The 24,010-nt window shown below is 51.1% G+C and overlaps 1 protein-coding gene across 3 annotated transcripts in view; it reads left to right on the top strand.

The window, feature by feature from the left end:
- SLC39A13 (solute carrier family 39 member 13) overlaps positions 1–24,010 on the top strand; it is a 211,673-nt gene that overhangs the window by 46,278 nt on the left and 141,385 nt on the right. For all 3 annotated transcript variants that reach the window (XM_085646548.1, XM_085646549.1, XM_085646550.1), the window contains one exon: positions 22,461–22,600. In XM_085646548.1, the coding sequence (XP_085502674.1) occupies positions 22,461–22,600 (140 nt within the window). The remainder of the gene's footprint in view (positions 1–22,460; positions 22,601–24,010) is intronic.

The raw sequence follows: 24,010 nt of genomic DNA, 5'->3' as shown, positions 1-24,010 counted from the left end.
AGGAGCGGCCAGGTGCAGAGGTAAATGGAGATGTAGGGGGGTCGTGTGGGCACCATCTGTTCAGCTCACCAAGGCCCAGGGGCTTCGGGTGCATGGGTGTCTTTAGGCATTGGATTCTTTTTACGATAGCCGGTTACGGTCAGGGGTAGTCTCTGGATTCAAGCTGCAGGAGGTGTCAGCCAACGCTGGACTGGAGGTCAGGATCACTGGGGAACTTGTTCTGAGTTAGTGGTCCACTTGGACATGGGCTGGAGGCGTCGGGTACAGAATAGGCAGGACTTGTGGATCCACAGGGCACAGGAGACCTTTGTGTTGGTTTCTTGGGGAAAGAGCCGCTATCCTCTGGAGTCTCTGGTCTTTGTTCAAGGTCAGGCAGTCTTCCTCGGGTTGTGGAATTTGCTGGATGCAGGACATGTGTCGTCTTCTTTTGCAGGGTCTTTGAACCTGGAGACAGGCTGGTAGGACTAGAGCCAAGTCAGTAGTCAGGGGGGGGGGGGTGACCTAAATACTAAATTTAGGGGAGCACCAGGTAGGCCAATAGACACCTTACCTGAGGTGTCTATACCCTCAATTATGCCACCCTCCTTTGGGAGGAGCCATAGTCCTAGCCCTGAATGGAGAGGTCGGCCATTCTTCAAGATGGCGGGGACTGAAAGATGTGCTTCACCGTGCCTCCCCCACCTTAGGGTTGTAGGTGACAGAGGTGGGCACACTTCCTATTCTTCTAGGTTTTTCTGCCAAAAGTGGGGTGTAAACCAGAGGCTGTCATCTAATGCTTGCAGCAGAGGCTGGGGGTCACATTTACAAGGGCGGCAGGGCTTTGAATCTTTCCTCTCGAGCACTGTGCCCATCCTGGCGGAGGAGGTTTGACACCTCTGCCCAGGATGTGCATTGTTTCTGGTCCCAGAGAACAGAGGCTTTCGATTCAGGGATACAGAAACATGTCTGATGGTGGCAGGCTGTCTGCAGCCAGTCTTTGAGCACACTAGGGTTGGTAGGTTTTCAGGGGTGACCTCTGAGGTGCCCTCTGAGTTTATGGTTCAGTAAGTCCCACACTGGCATCAGTATGGATTTATCGAGAGGAGTAGTTTGATACCAAACACTCCTGGTTTCAGAGAAGCCATCATGGTGCTGGAGAACTCCGGTTGTCGAGTTTCAAGCCCATGTACTCTCTATGGCTTCCCTGGCTGGTCTTACAATCTCTATGAATGGTCTTAAATATTGTTGGGGCAGATCTGCTCATGCAGATATGCTCACCCCGTGGTATAGTAAACCCTGCCTTATGGCTGTAAGGCATGCTAAAGGGGTGACTTACCTATACCGTAGGCAGTGTTGTTTTCTTTGCACCAGGCCACGCATGCTGCACGACGTAGGTGAGGGGTCCCTAGGGGACCCTCTTTAGTCTCAGTGCCTTATGTACCCAGGTACCATTTACTAGGGACTTACATGGGGCCTGAAAAGCCAATTGGGGAACAGTTTGCGTGAAAGAGCACTGGTGCTGGGGACCTGATTAGCATGGACCCAGCACAGTTTCAGTTGAATTTGCACCAGATACCAGGCACAAAGTGTGTGTGTGTGGGGGGTGGGGGTACTGCTGTAGAACCCCATTTTCTCACACGTCCTGCACTCCCTCTCATCACCCTCCATTTAAATCCTCACCATTAAATATTTTTTTTAAAGCCGGCATTCATGCTGCCTTCCCCTTTTATGCTTTGTTTAATCCTCAATGGTTTACTATCCCATGCCCCAGTGCAAGTCGTGCAGTCAGCTTTCCATGCCAGAGCAGATAGCCGGTGCCATGGTGGTAGCAGCCCTCCTAGAGTCAGTGTCACCACAGACTGCAGCCCCTTTCAACTAAGGATGACACCTGAGCCAGTGCTTCGTGCATCAGGAACCCGCCGCTCTCCCCTGTGTTTGTGGAGGAAGGAGCAGGCACAGACTGCAGCCCCTTTCAACTAAGGATGACACCTGAGCCAGTGCTTCGTGCATCAGGAACCCGCCGCTCTCCCCTGTGTTTGTGGAGGCAGGAGCAGGCACAGACTGCAGCCCCTTTCAACTAAGGATGACATCTGAGCCAGTGCTTCGTGCATCAGGAACCCGCCCTCTCCCCTGTGTTTGTGGAGGCAGGAGCAGGCACAGACTGCAGCCCCTTTCAACTAAGGATGGCATCTGAGCCAGTGCTTCGTGCATCAGGAACCCGCCCCTCTCCCTTGTGTTTGTGGAGGCAGGAGCAGGCGCAGACTGCAGCCCCTTTCAACTAAGGATGGCACCTGAGCCAGTGCTTCGTGCATCAGGAACCCGCCCCTCTCCCTTGTGTTTGTGGAGGCAGGAGCAGGCGCAGACTGCAGCCCCTTTCAACTAAGGATGGCACCTGAGCCGGTGCTTCGTGCATCAGGAACCCGCCCCTCTCCCTTGTGTTTGTGGAGGCAGGAGCAGGCGCAGACTGCAGCCCCTTTCAACTAAGGATGACATCTGAGCCAGTGCTTCGTGCATCAGGAACACCCCCTCTCCCTTGTGTTTGTGGAGGCAGGAGAAGGCGCAGACTGCAGCCCCTTTCAACTAAGGATGGCATCTGAGCCGGTGCTTCGTGCATCAGGAACCCCCCTCTCCCTTGTGTTTGTGGAGGCAGGAGCAGGCGCAGACTGCAGCCCCTTTCAACTAAGGATGACATCTGAGCCAGTGCTTCGTGCATCAGGAAACCCCCCCTCTCCCATGTGTTTGTGGAGGCAGGAGCAGGCGCAGACTGCAGCCCCTTTCAACTAAGGATGACATCTGAGCCAGTGCTTCGTGCATCAGGAAACCCCCCCTCTCCCTTGTGTTTGTGGAGGCAGGAGAAGGCGCAGACTGCAGCCCCTTTCAACTAAGGATGACATCTGAGCCAGTGCTTCGTGCATCAGGAACCCGCCCCTCTCCCTTGTGTTTGTGGAGGCAGGAGCAGGCGCAGACTGCAGCCCCTTTCAACTAAGGATGACATCTGAGCCAGTGCTTCGTGCATCAGGAACCCCCCTCTCCCTTGTGTTTGTGGAGGCAGGAGCAGGCGCAGACTGCAGCCCCTTTCAACTAAGGATGACATCTGAGCCAGTGCTTCGCGCATCAGGAAACCACCCTCTCCCTTGTGTTTGTGGAGGCAGGAGAAGGCGCAGACTGCAGCCCCTTTCAACTAAGGATGGCATCTGAGCCGGTGCTTCGTGCATCAGGAACCCCCCCTCTCCCTTGTGTTTGTGGAGGCAGGAGAAGGCGCAGACTGCAGCCCCTTTCAACTAAGGATGGCATCTGAGCCAGTGCTTCGTGCATCAGGAACCCGCCCCTCTCCCATGTGTTTGTGGAGGCAGGAGCAGGCGCAGACTGCAGCCCCTTTCAACTAAGGATGGCATCTGAGCCGGTGCTTCGTGCATCAGGAACCCCCCCTCTCCCTTGTGTTTGTGGAGGCAGGAGCAGGCGCAGACTGCAGCCCCTTTCAACTAAGGATGGCATCTGAGCCGGTGCTTCGTGCATCAGGAACCCCCCCTCTCCCTTGTGTTTGTGGAGGCAGGAGCAGGCGCAGACTGCAGCCCCTTTCAACTAAGGATGACATCTGAGCCAGTGCTTCGTGCATCAGGAACCCGCCCCTCTCCCTTGTGTTTGTGGAGGCAGGAGCAGGCGCAGACTGCAGCCCCTTTCAACTAAGGATGGCATCTGAGCCGGTGCTTCGTGCATCAGGAAACCCCCCTCTCCCTTGTGTTTGTGGAGGCAGGAGAAGGCGCAGACTGCAGCCCCTTTCAACTAAGGATGGCATCTGAGCCAGTGCTTCGTGCATCAGGAACCCGCCCCTCTCCCATGTGTTTGTGGAGGCAGGAGCAGGCGCAGACTGCAGCCCCTTTCAACTAAGGATGGCATCTGAGCCAGTGCTTCGTGCATCAGGAACCCCCCCTCTCCCTTGTGTTTGTGGAGGCAGGAGAAGGCGCAGACTGCAGCCCCTTTCAACTAAGGATGGCATCTGAGCCAGTGCTTCGTGCATCAGGAACCCGCCCCTCTCCCATGTGTTTGTGGAGGCAGGAGCAGGCGCAGACTGCAGCCCCTTTCAACTAAGGATGGCATCTGAGCCGGTGCTTCGTGCATCAGGAACCCCCCCTCTCCCTTGTGTTTGTGGAGGCAGGAGCAGGCGCAGACTGCAGCCCCTTTCAACTAAGGATGGCATCTGAGCCGGTGCTTCGTGCATCAGGAACCCCCCCTCTCCCTTGTGTTTGTGGAGGCAGGAGCAGGCGCAGACTGCAGCCCCTTTCAACTAAGGATGACATCTGAGCCAGTGCTTCGTGCATCAGGAACCCGCCCCTCTCCCTTGTGTTTGTGGAGGCAGGAGCAGGCGCAGACTGCAGCCCCTTTCAACTAAGGATGGCATCTGAGCCGGTGCTTCGTGCATCAGGAAACCCCCCTCTCCCTTGTGTTTGTGGAGGCAGGAGCAGGCGCAGACTGCAGCCCCTTTCAACTAAGGATACCATCTGAGCCAGTGCTTCGCGCATCAGGAACCCGCCCCTCTCCCCTGTGTTTGTGGAGGCAGGAGCAGGCGCAGACTGCAGCCCCTTTCAACTAAGGATGACATCTGAGCCAGTGCTTCGTGCATCAGGAACCCGCCCCTCTCCCATGTGTTTGTGGAGGCAGGAGAAGGCGCAGACTGCAGCCCCTTTCAACTAAGGATGACATCTGAGCCAGTGCTTCGTGCATCAGGAACCCACCCCTCTCCCTTGTGTTTGTGGAGGCAGGAGCAGGCGCAGACTGCAGCCCCTTTCAACTAAGGATGACATCTGAGCCAGTGCTTCGCGCATCAGGAAACCACCCTCTCCCTTGTGTTTGTGGAGGCAGGAGAAGGCGCAGACTGCAGCCCCTTTCAACTAAGGATGACATCTGAGCCAGTGCTTCGTGCATCAGGAACCCCCCTCTCCCTTGTGTTTGTGGAGGCAGGAGCAGGCGCAGACTGCAGCCCCTTTCAACTAAGGATGGCATCTGAGCCAGTGCTTCGTGCATCAGGAACCCCCCCCTCTCCCTTGTGTTTGTGGAGGCAGGAGCAGGCGCAGACTGCAGCCCCTTTCAACTAAGGATGGCATCTGAGCCGGTGCTTCGTGCATCAGGAACCCCCCCCTCTCCCTTGTGTTTGTGGAGGCAGGAGAAGGCGCAGACTGCAGCCCCTTTCAACTAAGGATGGCATCTGAGCCGGTGCTTCGTGCATCAGGAACCCCCCCTCTCCCTTGTGTTTGTGGAGGCAGGAGCAGGCGCAGACTGCAGCCCCTTTCAACTAAGGATGGCATCTGAGCCGGTGCTTCGTGCATCAGGAACCCCCCCTCTCCCTTGTGTTTGTGGAGGCAGGAGAAGGCGCAGACTGCAGCCCCTTTCAACTAAGGATGGCATCTGAGCCAGTGCTTCGTGCATCAGGAACCCGCCCCTCTCCCATGTGTTTGTGGAGGCAGGAGCAGGCGCAGACTGCAGCCCCTTTCAACTAAGGATGGCATCTGAGCCGGTGCTTCGTGCATCAGGAACCCCCCCTCTCCCTTGTGTTTGTGGAGGCAGGAGCAGGCGCAGACTGCAGCCCCTTTCAACTAAGGATGGCATCTGAGCCGGTGCTTCGTGCATCAGGAACCCCCCCTCTCCCTTGTGTTTGTGGAGGCAGGAGCAGGCGCAGACTGCAGCCCCTTTCAACTAAGGATGACATCTGAGCCAGTGCTTCGTGCATCAGGAACCCGCCCCTCTCCCTTGTGTTTGTGGAGGCAGGAGCAGGCGCAGACTGCAGCCCCTTTCAACTAAGGATGGCATCTGAGCCGGTGCTTCGTGCATCAGGAAACCCCCCTCTCCCTTGTGTTTGTGGAGGCAGGAGCAGGCGCAGACTGCAGCCCCTTTCAACTAAGGATACCATCTGAGCCAGTGCTTCGCGCATCAGGAACCCGCCCCTCTCCCCTGTGTTTGTGGAGGCAGGAGCAGGCGCAGACTGCAGCCCCTTTCAACTAAGGATGACATCTGAGCCAGTGCTTCGTGCATCAGGAACCCCCCCCTCTCCCTTGTGTTTGTGGAGGCAGGAGCAGGCGCAGACTGCAGCCCCTTTCAACTAAGGATGGCATCTGAGCCGGTGCTTCGTGCATCAGGAACCCCCCCCTCTCCCTTGTGTTTGTGGAGGCAGGAGAAGGCGCAGACTGCAGCCCCTTTCAACTAAGGATGGCATCTGAGCCGGTGCTTCGTGCATCAGGAACCCCCCCTCTCCCTTGTGTTTGTGGAGGCAGGAGAAGGCGCAGACTGCAGCCCCTTTCAACTAAGGATGGCATCTGAGCCGGTGCTTCGTGCATCAGGAACCCCCCCTCTCCCTTGTGTTTGTGGAGGCAGGAGCAGGCGCAGACTGCAGCCCCTTTCAACTAAGGATGACATCTGAGCCAGTGCTTCGTGCATCAGGAACCCGCCCCTCTCCCTTGTGTTTGTGGAGGCAGGAGCAGGCGCAGACTGCAGCCCCTTTCAACTAAGGATGGCATCTGAGCCGGTGCTTCGTGCATCAGGAACCCCCCCTCTCCCTTGTGTTTGTGGAGGCAGGAGCAGGCGCAGACTGCAGCCCCTTTCAACTAAGGATGACATCTGAGCCAGTGCTTCGCGCATCAGGAACCCACCCCTCTCCCTTGTGTTTGTGGAGGCAGGAGAAGGCGCAGACTGCAGCCCCTTTCAACTAAGGATGGCATCTGAGCCGGTGCTTCGTGCATCAGGAACCCCCCCTCTCCCTTGTGTTTGTGGAGGCAGGAGCAGGCGCAGACTGCAGCCCCTTTCAACTAAGGATGGCATCTGAGCCGGTGCTTCGTGCATCAGGAACCCCCCCTCTCCCTTGTGTTTGTGGAGGCAGGAGCAGGCGCAGACTGCAGCCCCTTTCAACTAAGGATGACATCTGAGCCAGTGCTTCGTGCATCAGGAACCCGCCCCTCTCCCTTGTGTTTGTGGAGGCAGGAGAAGGCGCAGACTGCAGCCCCTTTCAACTAAGGATGACATCTGAGCCAGTGCTTCGTGCATCAGGAACCCACCCCTCTCCCTTGTGTTTGTGGAGGCAGGAGAAGGCGGGCTAGAAGGCGGCCCATCATCTGCTATTACATTACTTTAGTCCAGTTTCCTGAGAACGGAGAAAGCTGGAAAAAACCCAGGAAGCGACCACCTCCCTGTGACAGCAAGCGGCTTTTGTGCTCTCTGTTTTGATTTGATTGCTGCATGAACCTGAATTTTCTAAGCCAGTAGCTTAACAAATGACTTCCATTGAAAGCATTCTCAATAAGAAGGTAATCCGAGAAATTACAAATGAGAAGATAAAAAGGATGACCTACATATGGCTGCGAACACTGTGGTTAGTGAGAAAGTGCAGGAAGAATAGTTGTGGAAGCAAAACATGATTGTGTGCATTGAGTCTTGTAAAAAATCTCAATCATCCAGCCAAGCTTTGCTGCTGTTGATGAGATCTTTGTTCATATGGTTACACTTGCTCGTGTAGCTTCTCCTGGCCCCAGCACATGTGGGTTGAAACTTTGGCCTATTGCTTCCGCTTGAGTAATGCAGATTGTATAGCGACTGGTGCATTTAATCAACACACAAAATTGGATCCTAGATCTTTCGTGCCCAGAGGCAGTCTGCCCCTTCGACTGTCTAAGTTGATTTGATGGCCTTTGCAGAATTCCCCTCCTCAGTTCGGTCCAGAACAGTTTGATCTTTACCATTTATCCAGTACGTGGCTCACGTCACCTGACTCTTGACTTGTAATGCTGACATGGAGTGTGCCGAAGCCCAGCCTTTTCTAGAGAGACCCAGACCCTTGTTCCTTTAATGCTATCCTTCAACACCGTATCTTCTCACTATTTGGTTTTTCAGTTCCGATTTTCAAGTCTTTCAGAATCACTTTGTTTTTATTAATGTTCTAGATTTGGATGGAACATAGTCTGTCTTATAGATCTTTATATTACATCAACTGTTCCACAATTCCCTTGTGCAACCTTTTATCATAAGAATGTTCTAAAATGGCATGTTTTGAACTCCATGTTGTGCTTGTATTAGTGGAAATGGTTGATCTGTGACAGTTCTGCTTCTTGCCATTGACCCAGCTTAAACTGGAACCCTAAGGTTTTATTTTTTGTTGGTGGTATCTTTTAATGCTTTGGCCATCGCAGGAGGGGTGCAAAAAAGAACATGGTGGAAACAGTGAATCCAAAACGTGAGTGAGCCCGGTGATTTGCTTCCCTCAAACTAGGCCCTAGTGTGAAACTGAGAAAGAAATACCATTTGTTCCCATTTTTACTCCGACACAAGGGTGTAAGTAACCTGGAGTGTGTTTGTATGCTTAAGAGGAATTTTGATATTGGAGTTATATCATCTTATATGATTCACTGACAGTTAAACCATTTATTGACTCTGATGCAGTTTTGCTAAATGCAGTACGATCCAGTTGTGCACTCCTGTTGTGATGTCTTTTGGTGCAGTTGTGTGCCCAGGAGGATGTTTGCACTTCTTGTGGTGTTTGCTTTGTATTTTGGTACAGGTTTTAGAGGTTTCCCATTCTCGGTACCCGAGGGGATTACATAGGTGTTATACGCTATAAGATGTGCCAGCTTCAGCAGCTTCAAAATATGAGTCTGTGCTTCACCGTTTCCAGGTAACCCCATTGTTATTTTTGTGGGAAACTTGTGGCTTCTAGCCATCATCCCTACTGTCAGCAGGGGAAAATATCCAGAATCCTGGGAGTAAGATGAGCGACGACCCCTCGACTTTGAGGAGGTTATGTAAGTTGAGCATCTGAGCTGCAGTGCTGGCTAAAAATTTAGATAAAAATTCCCTCTACTCTTCCTTTTGTGTCTGGTATCCCGGTGGTGGGATGAAAGTCTTCTGCACAGCTTGGAAAAGATGTGCTGCTCCTGTTGTCTTACCCCGTGTTTAACCTCGCGTGTGCTAGACAATTATTCAAGCCTCCATGTTGGGTTTGGTTTTGTAGACATCCACTGTGTGCCCCCATTCTGAATGAGAGTGACTCCCGCCATCTCATGCCAGAGTGTTTGGTACATGGCGCTGTTGGGAAGTAGACTGTGTTCCTGGGTTACAGGGATTTTACTGGGATCATCTCTGGCTCTCTCTCTACATGAAAGGGGGTCCTCTGGCTTCCTCATCAAACATTCAAGAAAGGTAACATCCATTTGGACTGTGTCTGTTCCACAGAATGATATCCTTGGTGTCCAGCTGCAGATGACCATCTCTGGCATCCCAGCCTGTACTTACACCATTCCCACTCCTTCCATAAATCACTGTTTAGTGTGTGCCTCTGAGCGCAGGGGGTAGTCATGGGCACTTCGAACCAGACCCCAGTTGAGCCTAAGATTCCTGCCGTGAATACCTCCACCGCTAGAAACACTTGGTCATGTCTGGTAGATTGTGAGATACACATCCCTAAAGGAACAAGGTATCCTCTGACCAACCTCGTGAGCAGTGGTTCACTAGTCTGTGAACAGTTCGGTACTAGACTGGTAGTTGGGCTCAAGTGATAAATACTTGTTGACCCGATCCCTAACTAGGTTCCAGGGCCACCAAGACATCACAGCGAGCACTACATCTATGTTCCTTTTCCAGCTTTTTGCAAGAGTTTAGAAGGTGCTAAGAGTTAAAAACCTTAGTGATTTATCTGTTTCCACAGCCGCTTCGATCCAACCGTCATTGGGGCCTTTGTCATATTTTTGTTATTAATTGACATGTAGTGCAAAGTAGACATAATAATTTTTTTGGATATATTTTTAACCACTGTTTATTTACCTGTTGAATAGTCTGTTTCTTTTTCTGAAGGAAAGCACTGGCTGCAGATTGATGTTCCTGTGTGTGCTCTAGGTTTCTAACCCCGGTCTCCACTGGAGTCCTCCATGACGTGACATAAAAGGGTTTCCCATGAGAGTGCATTAATATTGTGACTCTGTGCTCTGAGAGGTAGAAGACGGTGCTCTTTAGGGACACTTTCTAGTCACTGCTGACTGCCCTGCGGCGCCAGGCCACGGCCTTGCTCTGCCCGTCTCTTCCCTGTGATTTGATTCTTCGCCCTAGCCCTGGTCTCGATCCCCCAAGTATCCCAGAGTTTTCATGAAGGTGAAACATATCCGTTAATATCGGGCTGTGCCAGCCTGAGGATTTACCATCAAAAAGCACGGACAAAGCCAACAGGTCTGACTTGCACATAACTTTATGCAGCAGACCGGTTTCCTTTGCCCGAGCTGCTGTGAAACCTGAATTTGTTTTTGAGCATCAGGCAGCAGTGAAGTGCTGAAACTTACCAGCGGCTGAACGTGGTTGCTGGAGATGCCAAAAGGACATTCCTGTAATGTAAGCCACTAGAGGAATTACCTTGTGGAGTCTTTGTTATTAAAAAAAAGGATTGCTTACCATGCATAATGCCTATAAGAGTTAAAGAACTGAATGTGACAAACGTATGATGCTTACTGTACTCTTCAGATGTGAACTAACCCCTCACACATCTTATTAATCAATCAGGATTTGTACAGCTCGGCTAATCACCCAACAGTGTATCCAGGTGCTGGCCGGTCCCGAAGGCTCATTCGAACAGCCAGGTATTAAGGGCCCTTCAGAACTCCGAAAGTGAGGTAGTGATCTGGAGTTGAGGTAGTGATCTGGAGTTGAGGGGGGTGGCTGCACAAAAAAAAGGGGGAGAAGCAAGCAGTGAAAACGAGGGAAAATCAAGAAGAAGACTTACAAAAACAAGGCGAAAATAGTGAAAACTAGGCAAAAGCAAGAATAAGGTACCCAGAAAAACAAGGAAAAGAAGCAGGAGAAAGCGGTGAAAACGATTAATTAAGAAGGTCCAGGGAGGCGGTAGGGGTGCTGGGAGGCGATGGGCTGGGCTAGGCTAGACGGGAAGTGGGGGAAAATGTGTGGCAGTAGGCAAAAAGGAGAAAGCAGTGGAAACTAGGGAAAAGCAAGGAGAAGGTACATAAAAAAACCAGGAGAAAGCAGTGAGAATGAGCGAAAAGCAAGGGGAAGGCACACAAAAATTAGGGAAAAGCAATAAAAAGACGGGAGCAGAAGCCATGCAGCAGCACAGGGAGAGGTGGGCCTGGGGCCTGCATCTTTGAGGAAACCTTTCTCAGGAGGAGGAGGAGTACATCCAAACAGCCAGTGTGATCCCTAAGATGCTCCTCTGAGCTGACCCAAGATGCCATTAACAGTATCTCAAATTCAATGGCTGAAGGGGGCTTGCCCAAGCAAGCCAGTGGTTAGGAGGAGTCTGACTCAAAACCCCCAAGCAAGCCAGTGGTTAGCAGGAGGCTGACCCGAAAACCCCAAGCAAGCCAGTGGTTGGAAGAAGGCTTGCCCAAAACCCCCAAACAAACCATTGTTTGGAAGAAGGCTGACCCCAAACCCCCAAACAAGCCATTGGTTGGAAGAAGTCGGACCCAAAACCCCCAAGCAAGCCAGTGGTTAGAAGTCTGACCCAAAACCCCCAAGCAAGCCAGTGGTTAGAAGGAGTCTGACCCAAAACAAGCCATTGGTTGGAAGGAGGCTGACCCCAAACCCCCAAGCAAGCCAGTGGTTAGGAGAAGTCTGACCCAAAACCCCCAAGCAAGCTAGTGGTTAGAAGGAGTATGACCCAAAACAAGCCAGTGGTTAGGAGGAGTCTGACCCAAAACCCCCAAGCAAGCCAGTGGTTGGGAGGAGTGTGAGAGTGTCTCTTTTGACATGGTTAGCTCCCCACTTTTTGCCTAGAACATGATGGGGTTTCGATTAAAAGTGTGCAGGGTCCCTCCAACCAGGTCCCCTGTGCCAGAGCTCCTTCACCTAAATCTGTACCAAGATAGGCACAACCTCAAACCCACCTTTAAGTCCCTAGTAAATGCTACCTAGGGCATTGAGACTGAAGAGGGTCCCCTAGGGACCCCTCACCAAAGCCTTGCAGACTGCCACTGGTGCCTGCATGCCTTGGTACAGACTGAAACGACTGTCGACATGGCACACTGCCTGTGTTCCATGTTAAAGAAACACTGCCTAAGGTATGGTGCACTGTATCTCAGTTGTGGGCATATCTGCTTGAGCAGATATGCTTTTACAATATTTAAGTCTATTCCTAATATCCCCCAGGTCTCCGCATACGGGCGTGAGGTCTGCGCTGCTATTTCTGAGATCCCCTCTTCTCTGGTTCAGTCCAGTCCTCTACTTTACCTTTTAGGCTTTGTTAAATATTGCCCGGATGCCTCCCACCGCCTGACTGCCATGCTACTCGTCCTTGAGCGGCGCAGGGTTTCCATGTGCTGGGGCCGCAAGCCCACGCTTAAGGCCTCCCTTTAACTTGAGGATGCTTCGCGCTGCCAGACTCTCCTGTCTCAATTCTGGGACCTCATGCCTGCCAGATCCCACCCAATTGACATATGGGGCCCACTTGTGTCCTGTCTCCTAAGTCGCAATTCCCAGTGCCCGGCGACCTCTCCCGCTCTCCCTGCCGGCGATCCGCCCGAGTCGGCCGCCGGTAATGGTCAATGAGTTGCTAGTTTCCTGCTCTCTCTCCCCTCTGTTCAATCATCCCCCCCCCCCCCCACACACACTTAAGTTGCTTCTTCCCTGGGCCCACCCGACTGTATTGGTGCTCCTACGATATTTATTCTTTGTATTGATCTTCAAGCATTCTGTGTTCGAGGTTTCTTTAGCTGGAATATCGTATATCTGTCCATGATGTCTTGATACGGTGCAATCTTGTAACTTTTCTATGCAATTTTGTTCAATAAAGGTTTTTGAAAAATCAAAAAAAGTCTATTCTTAATATTGTAAGTTCCAAGAAACCCAGAGTACTTCGGCTGGAAACTCAGCAATTTGAGTTCCCCAGCACCATGATGACTTCACTGAACCCAGGAGTTTGGTACCAAACAACTCTTCTTAATAATCCCACTCTGATTCCAGTGTTGGACCCCGGAAAACCTACCAACCCTGGTGTGGTCTCTTACTGGCTTTAGGCAGCCTGCCACTACCAGGTGTGTTTCTGGACCCCTGGCTCGAGAGCCCTTTCTATCTGAGGCCAGAGATGAAGCCTGTCCTGGGGGGAGGCATTTCACCTCCTCCCCCAGGCAGGCACAGTGCTCAAGAGGGAAGCTTCTAAAGCCTTCCTTGCTTTGTAATGCCCCAGCCTCTGCTGCTAGCAGCAGGTGGTAGCCCCCAGGTAACCTCCACGTTTGGTGGAAGAATGGGGGTGTGGGAACTAATGGAGATTAGGAGGTTTGCCCCTTTTCGCCAACACCACCCCACAGGTGCTAGAGGCAAAGAGAAGTGCATTTTCAGCCCCCACCATCTTGAAGATGGTGGGACTTATCTATTTATGGCTAGGACAAGGCCCGCCTCCCACAGGAGGGTGGTATAATAGCAGGTGTAGACACCCCAGCTGAGGCACCCCTTTCTCCCTACCTGTCACTCTTCTGTAACACCCCTAAATCTATTATTTAGGTGGCACCCCCAGACCCTGAAGTGAGATTCCTTGACAACTTATGAAGCCCGACCACCGAAGAGCCACAACAGCAGGAACGAAGGACTAGTGACTGACTTTGCGCCAGCCCTGCCAACCTGTCTGTTGCCTTTCGCCCCTGCTACAAAACGCAACTCGTCCTGCAGGTCTAGTGACCTCCAAAACCCTGGGAGGACTGCCTGCGGGCAATACAGATCAAGAACTCCCATGGACAGCGGACCTGTCCTTAAGAAAAACATCTTTAAAGCCCAAGAGCTCTGGCATGAGGAACAGCCCAACAGCCCACCTGACCCACCTGTGCACCCGACGCCCACGGCTTGAGTCCAAGTGGCCCACCGGTTTTGTGAAGGTTGCCCAGCGATTCTAAGCAAGAGTCCACCATGGGCTGACCGCTGCCCGTCTCCACATTGACGCCTGCAGCCTATGCAGGGCGATCTCACCATATCCGTGACCTGCTCCGGTAATCGTTTCCTGGCGTCTAAGGACAACCCTTCATCCAAAGCCTCTGGGTCTTGGGGAGTTGGGCCAACGGTATCCCTACGTCCCCAAGTATCAGTTCTTACCTGGGCACCTGCTGGTTTTCTTCGTCCAGCCTCCTGGCCAGAGCCTGCTGCTTTTTTACAAAACCGATGTCCCCTATTGATTTGCATTGGGCGCCCGATGCTGTGTTGGCCCTCTGCCACCCCTGTGGTGGTGAGCACGTACGTTTGGTGCTGCCCTGTGGCCTCCCCTCCTGGGCTTATTACCTTAACCCCCAGTCTCAATTGGATAACATTGGGCGTCTGACTCCGAATTTGACCTCTGCACCTGCCGGCCCGTGCCACTGGTGGTGCAGTCTTGGTGCTAGCTTGAACTTTGCCTGGTGTTGGCCACAGATCCCATAGACTGGATCTGTAAGTCAAAACTGCATTCCTGTTTTCCTCCCATAGGTTAACATTGCTGAACCGAAAGATTGCACTAACTGTCGGACTCCCCTTTTAACGTACATCTTGGTCTTAGAATAAATCTAGAAAGAAGCGTATTTTTCTAAAATTAGTGTGGATCTCCTTGTTGAGTCATGTGTCATTTATTAATCACTGTGTGTGCAACAAATGTCTCGCACTCCTCTGTGTAAGTCCTAAGGCTGCTCGCCCACACTACCACTAATAGAGCGCTTTGGGTTTACATTGAGCTCTGTACTCTTCTGGGTTAATCTCTGGATTCTTTACACGATATAGCCAGTTATTGGTATATCACATAGAAAGCCAGCTTCCTACATTGGTGGTGCAGCAATGGGTACAAGAGTCGACATTTGGTGTACCACTTGATTAATAAGTGATTTCACAAGAGGAAATGCAAAATTGTCTTCAGCTAAAATATTTTTCCAATTGTTGATCTTTTTTTCCACCCATATTTAACTTAAACTAGTGTTAGGGCCTTGGTTAGCTCCCCCAAAGTCTGTATAGTAGTTAGCAGTCCTTAGCATTTTTTTTATAAGTTCCTAACTACTTTACACACCATGTTTGAGAGCACAGGGGCCTCCCAGGAGATGAACCTGGCCCCCTTATGCACACCCAAAAGTCCCACAACTTAAATAGCTGTGCAAGGCATGGAAATTTGCCATGGGTCCTAAACCCACAAGGACCCATCTGCAGCACTTGTTGGCAGAGAATGACAAGGCTGTGGCAAGTCAAACCTCCCTCCCCCAGTTGTAAAGAGGATGATGGATCGCAAGAGGTGGACCCAGAGGGCAACTCTCCCTGCCCCAGCACCCTTGTGCCGCTGACAAAATATGTTTGGTGGCGCCCTGTGGGCCCCCCCAGTGCTTGTCTAAACTCCCCAGAGATTAACCCAAGACACCACTTTTACTTACCTGTAAAGAGTGCCTCTTCGATCACTCCCAGTCTCCATTGGTTAACATTGGGCACCAGACTCCAAATTTGACATCTGCTTCTGCTTTCCCTGTGCCACTGGTGGTGAAGTCTTGGTGCTGACTTTAACCTTGCCTGGTGTTGGCTGTGAGATGTTGGCCTTGTTTATGCTGTCCACTAGCTCTAGTGGGCACCTTGCACCAGTCCAAACAACCCTTACTGATGATTAGGTTTAAGACAACCTTTATTGAAAGCTATCCTAGTGGTAGCTGTGGAGAGCAGCCTTCAGGCTAAGTCTCGAAGGAATGTAAAGCAGCTTGGTTTACCAGATTATAACCTGAATGACCAAATGAAAGGAGAACCACACAAGCTATATATAAAATGTATATATTTATTTCTAAACACTCTCTACTAACCTTTATGAGATTAAAGAGCAAGGCACAGAATAATACAGTTCTAAAACGACAGTAAATAGCACAATATATACGATGGGCCCCAGGGGGAGGCCAAACCATATATTAAAGTGGTATAAGAACCACGACTTGACTAGACACAGTGCCTAGAGCACGTTGAATCGCTGGTACCCCAAGGAACCACCCAAGGTAGTGATACAGGGGACCCACAGGGGACACGTGCAGTGTGAGAACGCAGCCGCGAGCACCATAGAATCCTATGGAAAAGTCGCCGTTGGAATTTTAAAGATTAAGGACACTTAGGAGAAGATTTGGAGCAAACCCTTTTTGACTTAGAATGTTCTAAGGCCAGTACCCATGTGAGCAATGGAGTACTCGTGTTACCTAACCCTGGGAAGCCGAGTGCATAGGTGTCAAATGGTGTCGGGAATCTTCGCTGTTTTCAATGGTGAGTTGCTGCAAAGTGCTGCTGCCGTGGAAAGGAGAAGTGTCCGGTGTGATCCAAGCTTGGATCAAAGAACCTGAAAGCAGAGGGGACTGAGTCTGGGTCACTTGCCAGTGATTAGGGGCACGATAGACGAATGCCCACCAATGTCGGGTGTTTCAGGTGCGATGAGGTGAAGCTTGACTCCACTGCCACGGAGACCAGGAGGCGTCGACGATGACCACAGTCCGCAGGCGAGCTGTCCCACGAAGGATGTCGAGTGCTGGGGGGTCGGTGTCCGGATTGGAAACCAACAAGCCTTGGCAATGGCAACCCACGCGGTGAGAGTAAAAAGGCTTTGGTGTGGACCAGCAAGGTCCTGTGGACTCCCCAAGCGATGGAGAGTCAGGGCACGTCTGGAACAACCAGGTAAGCCCACTGAAAGTAACAGTACCCTTCTCAGGGACCCACAACTCGACGGACAAGGGATCGCGAAGGGATCTCGAGAGGAATCACTCAATACCAGCCCACGGGACACTCGAGGAGTGTAGGCCAGTAATCTTCGGTGGAATCACTGCTCGGGTTCTGGACTACAAGTCGCCCAAAGCACAGCCTCAGGGATCGCCAAAAAGCATATTCTGCTGCAAATGGTCACAGTGTCCAGGGGTTCTGGTTGCACGGACCCCACGAGGGCTTTGGATCTCAGGTTTGCTGAGAGCACAGATCGGCCTCTGGGAAGCTTGGAAACCCACCTCTTGTGTTGCAAAATCTTCGGAGTCCTTCAGGAGCTGCGTAGTTGCAAACCGGACAGATGCGTCTTTGGTGCCTGCCTTGCAGGGGAGTAACTCCTTTACTCCAAGGGAGATTGTTCGGTCATCCAACGTCGTTTAGATAGTTAAAGTTCTGGGATTCTGTAGCAGAGTTTCGTCCAGGGCAATATAAAGTCCTGTAGTCAGGGGTTCCTAACTCCATAATTTCCCATCATGGCGAAAAACAATTTGAGGATGGAGTTGATGGCCATGCGCAGTATTGTCCAAGGGAGGAGTCACCTATCTCGTGACTACAAAAGACTCTTCCAAGACAACAACAAAGTACAAGCATCCGAGCCCAACACCAGATGGCGATCTATGCACAGTGCACAACTCTGCAGCTCTACATGCCAAGAACAGATGCATACTGGTACATAGCATTTTCCTTACTCCAAGGGAGATTTTTCGGTCATCCAACGTCTTAGTTGAAGTTCTGGGATTCTGTAGCAGAGTTTCGTCCAGGTCAATCTAAAGTCCTGTAGTCAGAGGTTCCTACTTTATACCCAAGGAGGGGGTGGGACAAACTCATGGGACCCACCTGTGGGAGGGTTAGGACAGAGGGGTGGCTACACTCATGTCCTTTGTCCAGTTTTGCGCCAGAGCAGGGGCCGGTAGCCCCTGCAACCGGTTTGAGCTGGACTATGCACAGGGACACAAATGTGCCCCCAGTGCAGACATCAAATCACTCTTGGAGTGCACCCACCCAGCCCCAATACACTAAAGCCTGTCTGGGAGGTGGTCACACCTTTCTGTGACAGGAAACCTATTGTCCAGCTGTCCCCTGCCGGAGTTTCGGCCAGAGGCTGGAGGGCAGATTCGTGTCTGTGGCTGGCAGCATCTATTTTGTGATGCCACGGTTCTGTTAAGCTTGTACCGGGTATACCGGTGGTGCCATGTTTCTCCCTCTAGAAGGGTGGGATCATACTCCCACACCAGTTACTGGTGTGGAGGTATGAATCCAAGGTGTTTGACACCAAACACAACATGTTTCCATGCAGCCATTCCAACGTTAGCATTTACAGCGAGGTTATAATGCACTTAAGAGTATATGGTTGGCTGCATCACAAACAACTCCGGAATATAGGTTCCGAAAGCTGCAGAGGGGCTCTGCTCATGCATGGGCACCTTCTCACATAAGACCCAGCACCCTGCCTTCAGGATTGATAAGGCCTGCCATAGGTGTGACTGATAGGTTCATATGTGCAGTGATATGGATAGATATAGTGAACCTATATCTAAGTAAGGGGTGCATGCACCACCCAACACAGGCTGCTGTAGCAGACCTGTTGTGTCCTTTTGAAAGGGCTCCGAGGGGTGGCATAGTACATGCTGCTGCCCCTGAGAGGCTCTGGGGTACCTATGCCCTGGTTATATAGGATACCATATACTACGGACATATAAGTGTTCCCCAGAATCCAATCTGTGGTGTACCTATAGTACATGCAATCAATTTAGAGAGGAAGCAGCTAGGCTGGGGTCCTGGATAGCAGGATCCCATCCAGACTAAAGTAGAAAACAGTGAAACATCAGCAAAAAGTGGGGGTAACTATAAGAAGCCGATCCTACTTTCCTACATTGGCCACAAACCCCTAAGACTGGATTTGTAAGTTATGCACTTATCTGCAAAACTAAATTTTTGTTTTCCTCTCAAAGGTTAAAATTTCTGAACTGAACAATTTCCCTGTCTCCTTTTTAAAGTGAAAAGTATTTTTTATTGAAAAACATACTTACCTTTTAATGAATTAATTAATATATATCAGGATTTCTAAAGCGCACACCTACTCAGAAGAGTGTCACGGCACTAAAACAGAAAATAAGAAGCAGAGGTCGAAAGAATTCGAGGATGAAAAGCCAAGTCTTGAGTTGTTTTCTGAAAGGCCTCTCATTTGCAATTTGATGTAGTCCAGTGGAAAGTCTTTTCATTGGGTTGGGGGCTTAGAAGATAAAAGGACTTGCCTCCTTTTATCATCAGCCTCACTCTCTGAAATGGCCATGAGAAGAACAAAAGAGTTCTAAGAGAAGTGTAGAAGTGAAGCCTGGAAGACCGGTCCTCGGGCTGGAGTAGTTCTAGGCTCTGTGCATGAGGACAAGAGTCTTGAACAGGATCCTTTTATCAACAGGGAGCCAGTGCAGGTTCTTCAGATGTAACGAGACCAAAGTTAGTCTAGGTAAGTTGAGAACCAGGTGGGCCTCTGCGTTCTGAACTGTCTGCAGTTTCCTCAATAGATATTGTGAAAGGCCTGCATACAAGGCATTGGCGTAACCCAACCTTGATACAGTCGAGGCCAGGAGCTCAGTTTTCCTCACAGGCAAGGAGAGGAACTATAGAATTATTTTGACAGTTCGCATTAGGCCAAAGCATGTGCCAACTCCTGCGTTGGCTTGGCTACGTAATGTCAGCTGTTTGTCAAACTTGACTCCCAAGTTTTTTTTACTACATCAGCTTGCAGGTTTGTTAGACGAGTCCCATCGTGTTTGCAGGTTGAGGGAACAATTTAAGCCATAACTAAGAACCTCTTTCTTATTGGTGGTGCATTTAAGCTGGCTAATGCTCATTCAGTGGAACGCTGCTGATAGGCAGGGCTTAATTGCGTCATGGGTAATAGGCGCACCCTTCTTGAAAGAGAACAGCAACGGAGTGTCAATGTACATATTGGTCTTAAAATAAATCTAGAAAGAAGCTTGTTTTACTAAAATTGGTGTGGATCCCCTTTTTGAGTCGTGTGTCATTTATTTGTCACTGTGTGTATAACAAATGTCTTACACTCCTCTGTGTTAGGCCTAAGGCTGCTCGCCCACACTAACACAAATAGAACACTTTTGGTTTATATTGAGCGCTGTACACTTTTAGGGGTATCTATGAACTCTTAACACAATATAACCAATTTTTGGTATATCACATAAAGAGCCAGCTTCATACTAGGAAGCCGACCCAAAACCCCCAAGCAAGCCAGTGGTTGGAAGGAGGCTGACCCAAAACCCCCTCACATTGAACAAGAGTTTTGATTTGTGTGTCCTAAACCGAGCGGTTTTGGAGATGGTGAGATAGGTGCCAGTACTGAACAACGATTTTGAAGAGCAGCCTTCATTACTTTATTAATTCGCCCAGCATCCATTTCATCGGAAGACAGCTGAAGACATTACTGTTTCCCTAAGTTTCTGCTTCCTCTCTCTAGTCTTGCCAAGCCCTGGGATGCTTCCGGGAAGCCATGCGCTATATAAATGTTTTTTTCATTTCATTTCATCGTATGCTTGTACATGGCTCTCTCTGGGCACTTCCACAGAACCAAGATTGTGTCTACTCTGCTAAAAAACAAAAACTGTGTAGATATCCTGGAGAGCTGAAGCTTGAGACAAGCCTCGCACTTGTATAAGGTACCTTGACATAAGCCGTGAAAGTGGAGCTTGGCATGCGTCCCTCAGTTCTCAGTGTGAAAACCACAATACATGGACTTGCTTTTAAGTTGAGAAGATATCCAGCCAATTATCTGAGGAGCCCCCTCTTTCATCCACCAGTCTGATTGTGCATGGAAACGTTGGTTTCTGGCACTCCTTTACACGTTGCATCTGGACCTGGCCAGACCGTCTCTGCTTCCCCCCCCCCGCCCCCCTCCACCCCCGATTGAACCCTCCGGTTTCCACTCTAACGACTCCCACCACGCTACTTGTGACCACTTGTGTCATTGAATAGTCTGTGTTCCTGTGGGACATTTCCCTCTTTTCTTCCACTAATGGTGAAAGTCTTTTAGACGGCGCATGGGACGATCATACAAATCGGGGGAAGTCCACTGCTGGTCTCAACAGGGAGAGGGTGTATACAGTCAGAGGCCATTCCAATTCGGGGGTAGTTGCATGTGGAGCACGGTTTTGCTCTGACAAAAGTAATTCATCAGGCCGGAGGAGCCCCCCTGCATGTCGGCGTCGTCCACGGTGGTCTTGCAGTTAAGGATACTTCCCATCTTTACCGTCCCATTTCTTCTGAAACAAAGAGAAAACTGTGTTAGTTTCACTGCTGATCTAGGGTTTGTGTTAGTTCGTGTCCATGTATATCTCTGTAGGTTTGCATGCCATAATTGCTGACATTGTCTTATTATCTTATCAAATATTAAAGGGCAGTTTGTCCCTGTGCCATTCCACAATGATATAGCTCTATACGTGAACTTGGCTCCAGTATGCCATTTTTCATAGGCAAATACTGACCCTGTGATGCTGAGACCTGGTAAATCCGCACAATCAGGGAGTGGGGGCTTTCCTCCTTTCAATGCAGCTGTGGAACCAGTTCTTCAGGAACCCAAAGCTGGTAATGGTAAGACTCCAGCATTAGAAGCTGCTGAAGCCAGAATTGAAGGTTGGGTCAACAGAGGAACAGAACCACCAAACTAACCTTGTTATGTCCGGCAGAGTTCTCATTTCCCACTGTAGGCTCACGGTAATACTTCTGCAAAAGGACCTCTGATTGAACCTGATCTGAATCTAGCACCTTTCTTTTGCCTTGGGCTTATTACTTTCATTTTTTTCCCCTTCAACTTAGCACAGTCTTTTCCCTCTGGGTTTAGCATTGTCCTTTTCCTCTGGGCTTGGCACTGTCCTTTTCCTTAGGGCTTAGCACTGTTGTTTTCCTCTAGGTTTATCACTGTCCCTTTCCTCTGGGCTTGGCACTGTCCTTTTCCTCTGGGCTTGGCACTGTCCTTTTCCTCTGGGCTTGGCACTGTCCTTTTCCTCTGGGCTTAGCACTGTCCTTTTCCTCTGGGTTTGGCACTGTCCTTTTCCTCTGGGCTTAGCACTGTCCTTTTCCTCTGGGCTTAGCACTGCCCTTTTCTTCTGGGCTTAGCACTGTCCTTTTTCTCTTGGTTTAGCACTGTCCTTTTTCTCTTGGTTTAGCACTGTCCTTTTTCTCTTGGTTTAGCACTGTCCTTTTCCTCTGGGCTTGGCATTGCCCTTTTCTTCTGGGATTGGCACTGTCCTTCTCTCCTGGGATTAGCACTGTCCTTTACCTCTGGGGTTAGCACTATCGTTTTCCTCTGGGCTTGGCACTATCGTTTTCCTCTGGCCTTGACACTGTCGTTTTCCTTGGGGTTTAGCACTGTCCTTTTCCTCTGGGCTTAGCACTGTCGTTTTCCTTGGGGCTTAGCACTGCCGTTTTCCTTAGGGTTTAGCACTGTCCTTTTACTCTGGGATTGGCACTGTCCTTTACCTCTGGGATTGGCACTGTCCTTTTCCTCTGGGCTTGGCACTGTCGTTTTTCTTAGGGCTTAATACTGTTTTTTTTCTTCTGGGTTTAGCACTGTCCTTTTCACCTGGGCCTAGCACTGTCCTTTTCCTCTAGGTTTATCACTGTCCTTTTTACCTGCACTTAGCGCTGTCCTTTGTTTCCCTGCACTTAGCTCTGTCCTTTGTTTCCCTGCACTTGGCTCTGTCCTTCGTTTCCCTGCACTTGGCTCTGTCCTTCGTTTCCCTGCACTTAGTTCTGTCCTTCGTTTCCCTGCACAGGTGGTGGGCAGACCCTACAGCAGCAGAAGCTCCTGGGGCTTTGGGTGATCACTGGTTTCCTTACTTTTCTGGTTCTGGAGAAGATGTTTCCTGATGACGGGTCACGGATGGAGTGGCGAGAGGCAGCAGAATTGACAAAGGTGAGTCTAGTACTTACCAAATATGGTTGCGTGAAATCAGACATGTTGGCAGTCCCCAAATTCTTGTGCCCTGTATTCAACAGACTTCTCTGTGTAATCTCACTGAGGTTAGGTACAGAGAAGGCTGTTCGAAATAAGGCATAATATTTTGTCCCCATCTGTGATCAGCCATACTGCCCTCATGTTGAATATTTGACCATGGTGCTTTTGGAAGATCATAATATGTCACTTATCGCTCGTTAGAAGCCAGTAGCTGCTTCTTTCTTAAGAGGTGGTTTCTTTTGAAATGTATGAATCAAGCTAGTGGTTTCTCAAGAAGTCTTTGATGAGGGCACCTTGTGGCAGGTCTCGGATGAGGAAGGGTGCTCGGAGGCACGCCTCAGGCAAGGATGCTTGCTGACAGGCATTAGACGAAGGAAAGTGCTTGGAGGCAGGCCTGGAGCAAGGAAGGGCACCTGGAGGCAGGCCTGGAGCAAGGAAGTGCACCTGGAGGCATGTGTGGAGCAAGGAAGGGCACCTGGAGTCAGGCCTGGAGCAAGGAAGGCCACCTGGAGCAAGGAAGGGCACCTGGAGCAGGCCTGGAGCAAGGAAGGGCACCTGTAGGCAGACCTGGAGCAAGGAAGGGCACCTGGAGCAAGGAAGGGCACCTGGAGCAGGCCAGGGCACCTGGTGCAAGGAAGGGCACCTGGAGCAAGGAAGGGCACCTGGAGCAAGGAAGGGCACCTGGAGCAGGCCTGGAGCAAGGAAGGGCCCCTCAAGCAGGCCTGGAGCAAGGAAGGGCACCTGGAGGCAGGCCTGGACCAATGAAGGGCACCCGGAGCAGGCCTGGAGCAAGGAAGGGCACCTGGAGCAGGCCTGGAGAAGGAAGGGCACCTGTAGCAGGCCTGGGGAAGGAAGGGAACTTGGAGCAGGCATGGGGAAGGAAAAACACCTGGAGCAGGCCTGGAGTAAGGAAGGGCACCTGGAGGCAGGCCTGGAGTAAGGAAGGGCACCTGGAGGCAGGCCTGGAGTAAGGAAGGGCACCTGGAGGCAGGCCTGGAGTATGGAAGGGCACCTGGAGGCAGGCCTGTAGCAAGGAAGGGCACCTCAAGCAGGCCTGGAGCAAAGAAGGGCACCTGGAGGCAGGCCTGCAAAAGGAACGGCACCCGGAGCAGGCCTGGAGCAATGAAGGGCACCCGGAGCAGGCCTGGAGCAATGAAGGGCACCCGGAGCAGGCCTGGAGCAAGGAAGGGCAACCGGAGCAGGCCTGGAGCAAGGAAGGGCACCTGGAGCAGGCCTGGGGAAGGAAGGGCACTTGGACGAGGCATGGGGAAGGAAGAACACCTGGAGCAGGCCTGGAGTAAGGAAGGGCGCCTGGAAGGAGGCCTCGAGCAAAGAAGGGCCCCTGGAGGGAGGTCTGGAGCAAGGAGG

The sequence above is a fragment of the Triturus cristatus genome, chromosome 3_1 (assembly GCF_964204655.1).
Source record: "Triturus cristatus chromosome 3_1, aTriCri1.1, whole genome shotgun sequence".
Taxonomy (NCBI): domain Eukaryota; kingdom Metazoa; phylum Chordata; class Amphibia; order Caudata; family Salamandridae; genus Triturus; species Triturus cristatus.
Note: the sequence above shows the minus strand (reverse complement) of the source record. Positions and strands in the feature narration are given on the sequence as shown.